Raw genomic sequence first — 15216 nt, forward strand, 5'->3', positions numbered from 1 at the left:
CCAAAGGAAGGTGCACAAAGCAATATCCTCGACTTTCAGTATCCAACACAATTACTGGCAATGATGGTTACCCACAATATAGAAGAAGATCTACTGAAGATGGCGGTAAAACAGCAATAATAAAGAAGCGTAACGGTACCACCATCGAAGTAGATAACCAGTGGGTTGTTCCATATTCCCCATTATTATCAAAAAAATTTAATGCACACATAAACGTTGAATACTGTAACTCCGTAAAGGCAATCAAATACATGTGTAAATACGTCAACAAAGGCAGTGACATGGCAGTTTTTGGCTTGCAGCCCGAAATCAAAGATATCGACGAAATCGTACAATATCAGGCTGGAAGATACATAAGCAGTAATGAAGCTGTTTGGCGAATTCTTTCATTTCCGATACATGAACGTAGTCCAGCTGTTGTTCACTTAGCGGTACATTTACAGAATGGTCAACGTGTTTATTTCTTGGAAACCAACGTGCAACAAAGAGCCCTGAATCCACCGGATAGAAAGTTAACCGTTTTCTTTTCGCTTTGCAAAAATGATTCTTTTGCAAAAAAACTGCTGTATACTGAAGTGCCTTCGTATTACACGTGGAATACTAAAAATAAAGTATTTGAACGTCGAAAACAGGGTAAGTCAGTCGACGGCCAACCTACCATCTTCAAAGATGCCACGAAAGGAAGATTCTACATCGTTCACCCCAATCAACATGAATGCTTCTTTCTACGCCTGCTTTTGGTGAATGTACCCGGTCCGACATCCTTTGAGTATTTGAGAACTGTAAACGGTACTATACGTGACACTTACCGTAGTGCATGCCAAGCTCTGAATTTATTGGAGAATGACCAACACTGGAATAACTGCATCAATGACGCGTGCAAAACGTCAACTCCAAGTCAAATTCGTGCATTGTTTGGCATCATTTTAACAACTTGCTCTCCATCAGCTCCTACAGATTTATGGGAAAAATATAAGTCAAAAATGTCCGAAGATATACTCCATCGAAAACAGTTAGAGACGTCAGATATGACTTTTGATTTTACATCAGAAATTTATAACTACACTTTAGTTATTATAAAAGATTTGTGCGTACGTATGGCAAACAAACCTCTTCAGGATTTGGGAATGCCTTCCCCTAACCGTATCGCTGCTGTTTCGACATGTGTAGAATTGGATCGTGAACAAAGTTACAGTACGGCTGATCTATTGTCGTATGAACAAAATAACATTTCCAAGTTAACGTCGGAACAAAAAGACATTTATGATACGATAATGCATTGTGTCGATAACAACGTTGGAGAAATTTTCTTTTTGGATGCGCCAGGAGGTACTGGTAAAACGTTTGTGATAAAACTGATTCTGGCATCAATTCGATCAAAAAATGATATAGCGTTGGCAATGCTGCCTGGCGGAAGAACTGCTCATTCCGCTTTGAAATTGCCTCTGAATTTGCATTCTACAGAAACTCCCACGTGCAATATTTCCAAATCATCTGGGATGGGTAAAGTATTGCAGCAATGCAAACTTATTATTTGGGATGAGTGCACAATGGCAAAAAGAAAAATCGCTCGAGGCTCTGGATCAATGCTTGAAAGATTTGCTAGGGAAGTCGAAACCCTTTGGCAGCACATTAATATTGTTTGCGGGAGATTTCAGGCAAATATTACCTATAATACCTAAATCAACTCCTGCAGACGAAATGAATGCTTGCCTGAAAAATTCTAATTTATGGGCACACGTAAAAACATTAAAATTAACTACAAATATGCGTGTCCGATTGCAAAACGATGACTCTGGTCAAACATTTTCAGATCAATTGCTGGCAATTGGAAACGGAAAGCTCCCAGTAGACTCAATTTCAGGACGTATACAACTACCTGCTGATTTCTGTAATTTAGTGACGTCCAAAAATGAATTGATTGAAAAAGTATTTTCGAATATTCTAAACAATTATAAAAATAATAAATGGCTAAGTGAAAGAGCGATTCTTGCACCCATAAATATAGACGTCCATGAAGTCAATAATATTGTTTTGACCAAGATTCGAGACCAGGCAGTCCTTTACAAGTCAGTCGACACAGTTTTGGAACCAAATGAAGCGGTTAATTATCCATCTGAATTTTGAAATTCCGTGGATCTTTCAGGGTTTCCACCATACGTGCTACAACTAAAAATAGGCGTACCAATAATACTTTTAAGAAATATCAACCCACCAAAGCTTTACAATGGCACGCGACTTGCCGTAAAAAAAAAAAAAAAAAACAATGGAAAACCTACTAGAGGCCACAATCTTGACAGGGCCTTTTGAGGGTGAGGCTGTTCTTATTCCTCGCATTCCCATGATTCCAACGGATCGGCTTTGTATATGCACAGACAATGGGAAAGCCAAGAATGTTGTATATTCGCAAGTTTTAAGTAGTTTGAAACACATATATAAATCTATCTCTATTCACAGGTGGGACACAGGGACACAACTACAATGGCGCGTAACTAATATGTCGCGTAACGACTTACGCGCGCGGGGGGGCGCGAAGCACCCCACCAACTAGGTGTTGGGGTGGCGCGAAGCTCCACCCCAACAGCTAGTAGATAGATATATATATGATTTTAACTACGTAAAACTTGTGGATATAAAACCATTCTTCGCTGTCCCAGTGTCTGTGTATATAAATAGATCGTCCGGTTTACCGACCCTTGAACATGCAACATATAATTGTCCATGGGAAAAACAATCCGTATTAAGATCTGTACCGCATTTTTCGAATGATTGCCTTTGAACATTGTTGATGGCGATTGCAAATGCTAATCGAATTGGGAATTGCAATCTTTTAAATTGAAAAGGCAGATCCGTTAGAATCATGGGAATGCGAGGAATAAGAACAGCTTCACCCTCGGAAGGCCCTGTCAAGATTGTTGCCTCTATTACGTTTTCCATTGTTTTTTTTACGGCAAATCGTGTGCCATTGCAAAGCTTTGGTGGGTTAATATTTCGCAACAGTATTATTGGTACGCCTATTTTTAGTTGTAGAACGTGAGGTGGAAACCTTGGGAGATACAGGGAATTTTAAAATTCTGATGGATAGTTAATCACTTCATTTGATTCCAGAACTGTGTCGACTGACTTGTAAATAACTGCCTGGTCTCGAATATTTGTGAGAATAATATTGTTGATTTCGTGGACGTCTTTGTTCTTGGCTGCCAGAATCGCTCGTTCACTTAGCAATTTATGATTTTTATAATTGGTTAGAATATTCGGAAATACTTTTTCAACCAAATCATTTTTTGATGTCACTAAATTACAGAATTCAGGAGTCAGTTGTATACGTCCTGAAATTGAGCCAACTGGGAACATTCCGTTTCCAATTGTTAGCAATTGATCTGAAAATGTTTTACCAGAGTGATTGTTTTGCAATCGGACGCACATATTTATAGTTAATTTTAATGTATTTACGTGTGCCCATAAATATGAATTTTTCAGGCAAGCATTTATTTCATCCGCAGATGTCGATCTAGGAATAATAGGTAATGTTTGCCTGAAATCTCCCGCAAGCAATATTAATGTGCTGCCAAAGGGTTTAGGCTTTCCTCGCAAATCTTGCAATGATCGCTCGAGAGCCTCGAGCGATTTTTTGTGCGCTATTGTGTACTCGTTCCAAACAATAAGTTTGCATTGCTACAATACTTTACCCATCCCAGATGATTTGGAAATGTTGCACGTGGGAGTTTCTGTAGATTGAATATTACTATATGATCTGTAGATCATGTGTTGAATATGACGTCATTTATTAAAATGAAAGCTTTCTTACTTATATACAAGCTGTTTATGCGCTTCGTCCCCAAGCCCCCCCCCCCTCCGAGCGCGTAAGTCGTTACGCGCCATATTAGTTACGCGCCATTGTAGTTGTGTCCTTGTGTCCCACCTGTGAATATAGATAGATAGATATATATATATATATATATATATATATATATATGATTTTAACTACGTAAAACTTGCGAATATACAACATTCTTCGATGTCCCATTTTCTGTGCATATAAATAGATTGTCAGGTTTACCGACTGTTGAACATGCAACATAAAATTGTCCATGGGAAAAACAATCCGTATTCAGATCTATACCTCATTATTCTAATGATTGCCCATGAGGTTTGTTGATGGTGATTGCTAATCGAACATTCCCTGTGTCCCCGTCGTCATTTATATATCCCCCTGTTCCCCCGGCATCCCCGTTGTAGTTGTGTCCCTGTGTCCCGGTCGTCATTTATATTCCCAGTATCCCGGTCGTCATTTGTGTCCCAGTGTCCCAGTCTGTAATTTCTCTTTGAGCGTCTGGGTAGTCATTTATATTCCCTGTGTCTCGGTGTCTCGGTCGTCATTTGTGTCCCAGTGTCCCGGTCTGTAATTTCTCTTTGAGTGTCCCGGTCGTCATTTATATTCCCTGTGTCCCGGTTTTATTTTCTTTTTCTCCTTCATTTTTCGGTTTTTTTCCTTTTTTTAGTTTTTTTTTCTTTTTCAGTTTTTAGTTTTTTTAGTTTTTTATTAGTTTTTAGTTTTTTTTTCTTTTTAGTTTTTTTTTGTATTTCTACCTTTTTTAGTTTTTTTAGTTTTTTTTCTTTTTTAGTTTTTAGTTTTTTACCTTTTTTTAGTTTTTTTAGTTTTTTTGTGTAGTTTTTACCTTTTTTAGGTTTTTTCTTCTTTTGTATTAATTCTAAGGCCAAGGTTCGAACTTGGAACCTCTCGGACCTAGAACCTAGAACATAACGCTTTACTAACTCAGCTACTTCGGCTTGAATACATTCGTTTTTGAATTGGTATATGATGAAATAATTCAGACGTCATATGCGGACAGACACACAAACACACAAACAAACAACTTATTTTTATATATATAGACTAGCTGTTGGGGTGGCGCTTCGCACCACCCTAATACCTAGTTGGCGGGGGCGCTTCGCAACCCCCACCAAGCCCCCCCGCGCGCGTAAGTCGTTACGCGCCATATTGGTTACGCGCCACTATAATTGTGTCCCTTTGTACCACCTATAAATATAGATAGATTTATATATGTGTTTTGAACTACGTAAAATTTGCGAATGTACAACATGCTTGGCTTTCCCATTGTCTGTGCATATACATAGCCTTATGTACTTATAATGAAGTCATATGCAAACGCTCTTTTTACAAACAAACAAACATGCATACACTCAACTCGTTTTTATATAAATTGATAGATCAATAGATATAATACAAATTAACTGCGTTACGTAACAATATTATTGGTACGCCTATTTTTAGTTGTAGCACGTGTGGTGGAAACCCTGAAAGATCCACGGAATTTAAAAATTCAGATGGATAATTAACCGCCTCATTTGGTTCCAAAACTGTGTTGACTGACTTGTAAAGGACTGCCTGGTCTCGAATCTTGGTCAAAACAATATTGTTGATTTCGTGGACGTCTTTATTTTTGGGTGCAAGAATCGCTCTTTCACTTAGCCATTTATTATTTGTATACGTCCTGAAATTGAGTCTACTGGGAGCTTTCCGTTTCCAATTGCCAGCAATTGATCTGAAAATGTTTGACCAGAGTCATCGTTTTGCAATCGGACACGCATATTTGTAGTTAATTTTAATGTCTTTACGTGTGCCCATAAATTAGACCTTTTCAGGCAAGCATTCATTTCGTCTGCAGGGGTTGATCTAGGTATTATAGGTAATGTTTGCCTGAAATCTCCCGCAAGCAATATTAATGTGCTGCCAAAGGGTTTCGAATTCCCTCGCAAATCTTTCAAACATTGATCCAGAGCCTCGAGCGATTTTTTGTGTGCCATTGTGCACTCGTCCCAAATAATAAGTTTGCATTGCTGCAATACTTTACCCATCCCAGATGATTTGGAAATATTGCACGTGTGAGTTTCTGTAGAATGCAAATTCAGAGGCAATTTCAAAGCGGAATGAGCAGTTCTTCCACCAGGCAGCAACGTTGCGGCTATTCTGGACGACGCAATTGCCAAAGCTATATCATTTTTTGATCGAATTGATGCCAGAATCAGTTTTATCACAAACGTTTTACGTTTGTGTAAAATCGTTTTACGTTCGTATCATAAATGTCTTTTTGTTCCGACGTTAACTTGGAAATGTTATTTTGTAGATATGACAATAGATCACTCGTACTGTAACTTTGTTCACGATCCAATTCTACTCATGTCGAAACAGCAGCGGCATGATTAGGTGAAGGCATTCCCAAATTCTGAAGAGGTTTGTTTTCCATACATACGCACAAATCTTCTATAATAACTAAAGTGTAGTTTTATAAATTTCTGTTGTAAAATCAAAAGTCATATCTGACGTCTCTAACCGTTTTCGATGGAGTATATCTTCGGACATTTTCGATTTATATTTTTCCCATAACTCTGTAGGAGCTGAAGGAGATTAAGTTGTTAGTATGATTTCAAACAATGCACGAATTTGACTTGGAGTTGACGTTTCGCACGCGTCATTGATGCAGTTATCCCAGTGTTAGTCATTCTCGAATAAATTCAGAGCTTGGCATGCACTACGGTAAGTGTCATGTATAGTACCGTTTACAGTTCTCAAATACTCAAAGGACATCGGACCGGGTACATTCACCAAAAGCAGGCGTAGAAAGAAGCATTTATGTTGATTGGGGTGAACGGTGTAGAGTCTTCCTATCGTGGTATCTTTGAACAGGGTAGGTTGGCCGTCGACTGACTTACCCTGTTTTAGACGTTCAAATACTTTATTTTTAGTATTCCACGTGTAATACGAAGGCACTTCAGTATACAGCAGTTTTTTGCAAAAGAATCATTTTTGCATAGCGAAAAGAAAGCAGTTAACTTTGTGTCCGGTGGATTCAGGGCTCTTTGCTGCACGGTGGATTCCCAAAAATAAACGCGTTGACCATTCTGTAAATGTACCGCTAAGTGAACAACAGCTGGACTACGTTCATGTATCGGAAATGAAAGAATTCGCCAAACAGCTTTATTACTGCTTATGTATCTTCCAGCCTGATATTGTACGATTTCGTCGATATCTTTGATTTCGGACTGCAAGCCAAAAACTGCCATGTCACTGCCTTTGTTGACGTATTTACATATGTGTTTGATAGCCTTTACGGAGTTACAGTATTCAACGTTTATGTGTGCATTAGATGTTTTTGATAATAATGGGGAATATGGAACAACCCACTGGTTATCTACTTCGATGGTGGTACCGTTACGCTTCTTTATTATTGCTTTTTTACCGCCATCTTCAGTAGATCTTCTTCTATATTGTGGATAACCATCATTGCCAGTAATTGTGTTGGGTACTAAAAGTCGAGGATATTGATTTGTGCACCTTCCTTTGGCCATGCATGGTGAATTTTCGTTCAGTGCACCGCAAGGTCCATGTATCATATTTTTTATAACAATATCATATAACCCCTTATCGACATTTTCATCAGGTATTTCAGCGGAAATCACATCATCAATTTCATTAGAAGTAATTTTATAATGTAGCCCGATTAGTATATGTGCGTGTGGCAATCCTCGTTTTTGCCATCCCACTGAGTACATCCAGCATCGCACTGACCCAAACACTTCAAGTTTTACTATGTAGTTTATCAGTGATTTCAACTTTTGCCGGAAGACACGGGCCGTAATGTCATGTCTATGAACCGCCGATTGTCCTTGAAGTAAAAGCTGCTGTATCTCGTCCCAAGATTGATTACATGTAAATGTAATAAATAAATCTGGACGACCATAGAGACGAACATACGCAATAGCATCTTGAGCATATTCATGCATATGACGGGGACTGCCAGCATATGACGAAGGTAAAATTGTTAATCTTCCAACGTTTGTGGTATTACCGTCATTTATAACTGCATCTCGCAAATGAATGTATTGTTCAGAGCGGAGCTTGGTCTGATTCAGACGGATAAATAGCAAACGTTCTGATTCAATTTTTGCATACATATCAACGATGTATTGGTGAAACAATTGACGGCATTTTAAAATATAATTGTCTTCATCCTGCCGAATCATTAGTCTATAGAAATAATAATGCATTGCACTGCATTTCTTATTCATTTCTTTGTTAGTGGCTGGATTTATCAATTTAATATTAAAGTGATTGCCGTCGGCTCCATCCCAAAAAATGATAGGATATTGTAGGGCATCTTAGCATCGATGAGTTTCAGCAATTCTTACCAACTGAGCGTTTCGCTTATGAAGAATAATATCTCGAGGTAAAAACTGATCACCGACCATAACGATTGCCACTTCGTCGATAGTTGGAGCATTGTATCTACGCACACGTTGGCCAGGAGGCGTTTTGTCAGCGGAAATAACAATTTTATGCGTATCAGTAGGCATCAAATCGATGGCTGTTTTGCACAGACACACAAAATTATTATTTTCGTGGAAAAGATGTTGCAATTGGGAAACGACTGTCCTTTCAACGTCGGGAGAAATTTTGCAACGTGCATTCAATTCAGAATTTCTATCACTGATGAAGTACAATTGTAAAAATTTATGATTCTCGCCTGAGAATGGTAGAAGGGACCCTGCTCCCTTCTATGGTAGAAGTATTATAAATTTGTCCTTTTACTTTGAAAGTAGGCATAAATTGATCTGGATTTTCGATTTGGGCACCAAACGACGTCATTTGGAAACATGAGCTATATTTTCTGATTTTTGATAAAAAAAAAACACTTAGATGCTGACGTAGTTCAAGTAAGCAAAGTCTTCAATGGCTCTAGGGTTGCAACCAGTTGAGGAAGTTTAACTTTTCCTGAGGCGCAACACATTCCCATCGTTTCACCATTAAATTTGAAGGCCTTGCAGTAGGGACAAATTTTAGACATTGTCCCGATTTGAACACATCTACTATAATCATCGACTGGGCTGTACTTGAATGCCATGCGATAATTTTCACGTTGCTCTTGTGATTCCTCGGCACGCTTTCTTTTGGCATTATCTCTTGAAGCCGCAAGCCTGTTTTCACGTTGCTCTTGTGATTCCTCGGCACGCCTTCTTTTTTCACATTCTCTTTTAGCAGCAAGTCTGGTTTCGCGTTGTTCTGGTAGTTCCTCGACACGCCTTCGTTGACGGAAATTGCACATTCCTAATATGGCATTATCTCTTGAAGCCGCAAGCCTGTTTTCACGTTGCTCTTGTGATTCCTCGGCACGCTTTCTGTTCCTACTTTCTCTATCGGCCGCAAGCCTGTTTTCTTGCTGTTCTTGTGATTCCTCGGCACGCTTTCTTTTCTTACTTTCTCTATCAGCAGCAAGTTTTTTGGCGTAGACTCTTTGAGCAGCTTCCTCGGCTGTTGCCATTGTAGGTTCTTCAGTCATTTTACAATTAAACATTTTTCCGTCCACGATCTTCTTACAATTAAAAATTGGCTTTGAACGAATTTCTTAAATACCTTTAATGACGTCATCGTCATAATAAACATGAAGACAACTAACTTCATAACGACATGATGACATGACGTCACTTGACAGACATAACACACATACAACTTATTTTTATATATATAGATAGATAGATATTAAAAATTTCTCTTTCAAGATCTTTTTACAATTAAAAATTTGTCTTTGAACGATTTTCTTAAATACTTATAATGACGTCATATACTAAGCATCGTCATAACAAACATGACGGCAACTAACTTCATGACGACATACAGCTCAATCCTTATAATGACGTCAGTCGACAGACAGACAAACAACTTATTTATATATATATATATAGATTTATGTCATACTTAGTGACAGACAGACGGACAGTACATTTTTATTTATATAGATAGAAAATAGATATGAGGGGGTTCGCTCTCTTGCCAATACCTCGCTCTTTACATTAAAGCCCGAATCTTGTTCCAATTCTTTAAGAATGACCCCTGAACTACAAAGGCCATTTAATTAGAATGAATAGCTTTTGAAATTACCAAAAATACTTTAGCGTAAAGAGCGAGGTATTGAGGAGGGGACGAATCCCCTCATATATGTAATTATTTCTGTTTGTTTTAAAAGACGAACAGAAATTTCTGTTCGTATTCTGTTCAGTTGAAAAAACTTGTTTTTTTATTTAATATCTCATTGTTGTTTTAAATCATGCTGGAAAATCCAGCGCCCCTTCATAAAAATTCTCTTCCCTCGTGATAAATTCCTCCATGGAAGATCCTCTCACATAAACCCCGAAACCCCTCCACCACCAGAAAAAATGTCCCCTGAAAATGTCATTATACTTCGTCAATAACCAATACTATATGTAAACCAATATGGAATTTAAAGGAGAAAGAAGAATTGGTGAAAATGGAGCTAGAAAGTGAGGAATTCCAGAATGATTGTCATCCGATTTTGAATTTTTAAGAACCAGCTGAATTGGATCAAGCTGTTTTGGAAATTACAGATAGAATTTACGAGAGAGTTAAGCCTTTATCTCAGGATAGGAAACATCCGACAAGAAAAGATGAGGGTTTTTTCGATGAGGAATGTAGGCAGCAGAAAAGGGAAGAGGTGATTAAGGTTTTCAGGCTACTAAAAGCAACTGACCCTTTGAATCAGGAAAGGAATTTGAGTAGGCTAGCTGAATATAGGAAATTAAGGTCAGATTATAATAGGGTTAAAGGAGTTAAAAAGAGGGAGAGGTAGGTAATGATTAATGAGGAAATTAAGAGAGCTTATGGTGTGAATAACCCTAGAGAGCCCTGGTCAGTAGTTAAATGTTCAATCCAGGGCCCGAGAACAAGAGGGGATATCCAATCAGTTGAGACGTGGCCAGATTATTTTGAAAATAGGGAGTTAGAATATATCAGGGCGAATAAGTCGAATGGATCAGAGGATATAGAGTTAAGTTTAGAGACGGCAACATATCCTTTAAGACAGAATTCTGTGGTTTAATTAGGCCTGTATAGCAACAAGAAATTTGGGAACAGTTTAAAAAGATGAATGATAATGCGTGTCCAGGAATAAATGGGATATCTACATGGGACCTTAGGCTAGGAAGGACAACTTGATACCATGTTGGCCATAAAAAGTGCCTCTTTTTAAGAAAGGCAATAGGATTTTACATGAGAGATTTAGGTCTATATTTATGGGAAATGTGGTAAGTAAATTGATTTGAAAGATTGGTTAGATAAAGGGGGAAGACCAAGAGATTGGTTAGATAAGGAGGAAATACTTTGCCCGATGCAAGCGGGATTCAGAACAACATTCAGCAATGTTGATCATATTTTTACTTTAGATATATTGAGAAGGAAATATACTAGAAGAAAAAATGGTCGGCTATACGTAGCCTTTTTAGAGCTGACTCGGTATATAGGAGGTTGTTAATAGAAAGTCTGTTAGAAGTAGGTTTGTCGTCTTGCTTTGTAGCAATAATAGCAGATAAGTATCGGAGGATGAAATTTGTTGTGAAATTTATGGGAAATTTCTCTAAACTGGTTACGTCTCAAGTGGGTGTGAAACAAGGATGTACTTTACCTCCCAAGCTTTTCTTCGTGTTTGTCAGTGATTTAGATAGTTTTATGAAAAATAATGGAGCCTCTTATGTATCACTGGATTGATTTAGCCTATCATGTTATCATGTATGTTATTCGTAGATGATATAGCTCTAGTGGTGAATAGCAGAGATAATCTGTATAAGCAATTAGATATAATAAAAAAATATTTTGAAATGAAGAATTTAGAGATGAACGTTAAGAAGTCAGTAACATTAGTATTTAGGAGCAAAGGGAGTGTTGATTCTGAGGTTAATTTTAATTTTGGAGGAATGAGGCTAGAGACTAACGAAGAATTAGGCATATGGATGATTGTAATTTAAGAGGTAATAGGCTAATAAATATGATTTTGAGAAGAAATTTCGGTCAGCTTGCTAACATGAAGATCCAGAAAAGATTTTTCCAGGCAAAACAGCTTCTAGTCTAATTGGGGTTCTGAGATTTTGGGCTTTGCAAAAGGAACTAAGCTAGAAGTAGTTCAGCTTAGTTATTTTAAGAGAATCCTAGGCTTGAAGGATTCATTTAGTTCAGTGGTACTGAAAATAGATTCATGGCTTTTTACCTTAAGGAGCGTTAGATTGGTTAGAATCGTAAGGTTGTGGGAGAAAATAATTAGGCTATCTATAGTTCGGCTTTATAAGGCAGCTTATTTGAAGAGCTTGAAGGACGGTAGACGTGATTCGTGGCCAAATCAGGTCAAGAAAATACTGAACCTTTGTGGCCTTTCGGAGGTGTGGAATTAAGGGAAAGGCCCAATTGGCGAAAGCGTGTCAGTATGGAAGGAAGTCCAGCGAAGGCTAAATGACCAAGAAATCCAAGAGTGGCAAGTTCATAAGGACCAATCCATGTCTTTGAGGTTCTACTCCCAAGCTAAAGATTGCTGGGAGGAGGAGGTTTATTTCAAATTTGGGTTGAATAAATAGGATTTGAAGAATTTGTTGTCGGTAAGAGGGGATAGTTTTGGATTTAAGTGAGAGAAGGAAATTATTAGGAAAGTTTAGACTGGCAGCTGGACCCTACATTTGCCCTATGTTTGGATCTGTGAATGAAAACTTAAATATTTTGTATCCGAGTGTGAAGAGCTGTCTGAATTGCGGAAGGAATATTTTAGACGAAAGTTTGGGAGTGAATGTTGGCTAACTGAGCGGATGGTTGAGAGGAATGCATGTGCTATTAAACAGTTGTGAAAGTTTCTTCGTTTAGGGATTAAACATAGGTAATCATGTTTGAGTGGATACTTTATTAGGTGTATTGTTGTTGCATAATTGTATTCTGTTCCTAAGTTAAGTTTGTTGACTGCATTCTGTGTATTTTGTGGCTCTTTTGTTGTTCTTTTTGATTGTTTTGATTTATATTATCTAAAGTTGTATTTTGTTCCTGAGCTTGTTTTTAGACTGTATTACGTGTTGCTATGGCCCGCAAGCTTTTTTGCAATAAATCGTATCGTATATTATGTAAACAATGGGCAAAGTTCATAACTTGTAGCCCTTCGCCCAGGTACACTGGGGATTAAGTCGTTACCAAAGACATATTTATTTGGTTTCCAACTATGTGCAACAGAATGGCTATCTCAAATTTTTTCCCGGTGACTTTGGGAACAAAATGAGCTTGGGAGGGGGAGTAGTTGCCCTCCAATTTTTGGTTACTTAAAAAGGGTACTAGACCTTTTAATTTCCTTTAAAATCAGCCCTCTCGCGACATTCTAGGACCACTGGGTCGATACGATCACCCCTGGGAAGAAAAAACAACAAAAAAAAACAAATAAACAGGCAACCGTGATTTTTGTTCTGGCGAAAAATGCAAAATTCCACATTTCTGCAGATAGGAGCTTGAAATTTCAACAGGAGAGTTCTTTGATACGCTGATATGATGGTGTAGTTTTCATTTAAGATTTTATGACTTTTAGGGGGGGGGTTCCTCCATTTCTTGAAAATAAAGCAAATTTTCTCACGATCATAACTTCTGATGGGTAAGGCTAAACTTGATGAAACTTATATATTTATAATCAGCATAAAAATACAACTCTTTTAATTTATGTATTGATATCAAAATTTTGTTTTTTAGAGTTTCGGTTACTATTGAGCCTTACTACTGTTCGTTACAACGAACTGTTTGATTTACTAGAAGTTTTTTCCAAACGAAAAAAAGAGGTTTTCTTAGAAGTCAATTTTTCTAAACATACTTTTCTGATTTTATTGATAAGCATTACAGAATAAAGGTTTTATATACTGTTAGTTCTTTGACTTCTTTTCTTTATATTTATTTTTTTTTTTTAGTTGGATCCCTTAAGTATTTAACCCTGACTGACCCAAACAAGGTTTGGATGCCTGACCTTTTCTTTGGGAATGAAAAAGAAGGTCATTTCCACAACATTATCGTTCCCAACGTTTATGTAAGGATCTTCCCTAAAGGAGAAATTCTTTACTCTATAAGGTAAGGCTTAAACACGACTTACTATTAAATAAAAAAAAAACATTTTTCAAAACTGAAAGTAAGGAAAAACATTAAAACTTAAAAAAAAATTTATTACGAATATAAGGGGTGTTTCCCCCTCCTTAATATCTCACTCTTTCCGCTAAAGTTAAACTTTTTGTTCCAATCATTTAAGAGTAACTTATGAAACACAAGGGCCATGTAATTAGAATAATAAGGTTTTTTTAAGTTCAGACAAACTTTAGCTTAAAGAACAAGGTTCTTAAACCCCTCATATTCTTAATAATTTCTGTTTGTTTTAAGCTATAATGTTGCTCCTTACTTTCAGTTGAAAAAAATGCTTTTTTCGTTTAATTTCTGATATTTTTGAAATAATCCCAGGAAATGCTGCACCCCTCCAGGGAAAATCCCTTCCCCCACAAAAACTTCCTCCGTACAAATATCCTTCCACGTGTCCCCCCTTACCAGAAGATCCCCCCCCATGTAAAATATCTGTATACTTCCCAATAGCCAACGCTACATGTAAACAACGGGCAAAGTTCACAGCCTCTACACCTATCCCCAGAGACTATGGGGGGGGGGGGGTTAAAGCCATCTTCAAACACATAGCTATTTGATCTTTTGACTATGCTGAACAAAATGACTGTCTAAACATTTTGATCAGAAGACTCTTGGAAAAATGGGCATGGTAGCGGGGTTAGTCGTCCTTCAATGTTTGGTCACTTAAACAGGACATTAGAACTTTAAATTTCCGTTTGAATGAGCCCTTTTCCGATATCCTAGGATTATTGGTTAGATGATTTCCCCCCTGGGGAAAAACAGCAACAACAACAACAAATGTATCTGTGATCTCTGGCAAAAAACACAGAATTCCAGATTTTTGCATATGGGACCTTAAAACTTCTACAGTTGGGTTCTCGAATACGCTGAACCTGATCGTGTGATTTTCTTTAAGATTCCTTGAATTTTAGGAGATGTTCATTTATTTTTGAAAAATCAGTCACATTTTCTCAAGCTCTTAGCTTTTGATGAGTAATACTAAACTTAACGAATCTTACATATTTGTAATCACCATAAGAAGCCAATTCGTTTGCTATGCTTATTGATGTCAAAATCTGCGCGTGGTCAAAATTGAATAAATTATTAATATTATAAGTTTTATAGGTTATATCATATTAAACCAAAGGATGGATAGCATGACGAAGCGGTAGGTAATATGAGCCTAAAAATCTCCCTTTGGGCTCTTCAGTCATAAAAATTGAAGATCCTTG

At 37.5% G+C, this 15216-nt stretch overlaps 1 protein-coding gene across 4 annotated transcripts in view; it reads left to right on the forward strand.

Annotated features, from left to right (window-relative positions):
• The window catches only part of LOC136042011 (glutamate-gated chloride channel-like), a 261734-nt gene that overhangs the window by 91666 nt on the left and 154852 nt on the right, over window positions 1-15216 (forward strand). For all 4 annotated transcript variants that reach the window (XM_065726850.1, XM_065726852.1, XM_065726853.1 and 1 more), the window contains one exon: window positions 13789-13945. In XM_065726850.1, the coding sequence (XP_065582922.1) occupies window positions 13789-13945 (157 nt within the window). The remainder of the gene's footprint in view (window positions 1-13788; window positions 13946-15216) is intronic.

The sequence above is a fragment of the Artemia franciscana genome, unplaced genomic scaffold (genome assembly GCF_032884065.1).
Source record: "Artemia franciscana unplaced genomic scaffold, ASM3288406v1 PGA_scaffold_55, whole genome shotgun sequence".
Taxonomy (NCBI): domain Eukaryota; kingdom Metazoa; phylum Arthropoda; class Branchiopoda; order Anostraca; family Artemiidae; genus Artemia; species Artemia franciscana.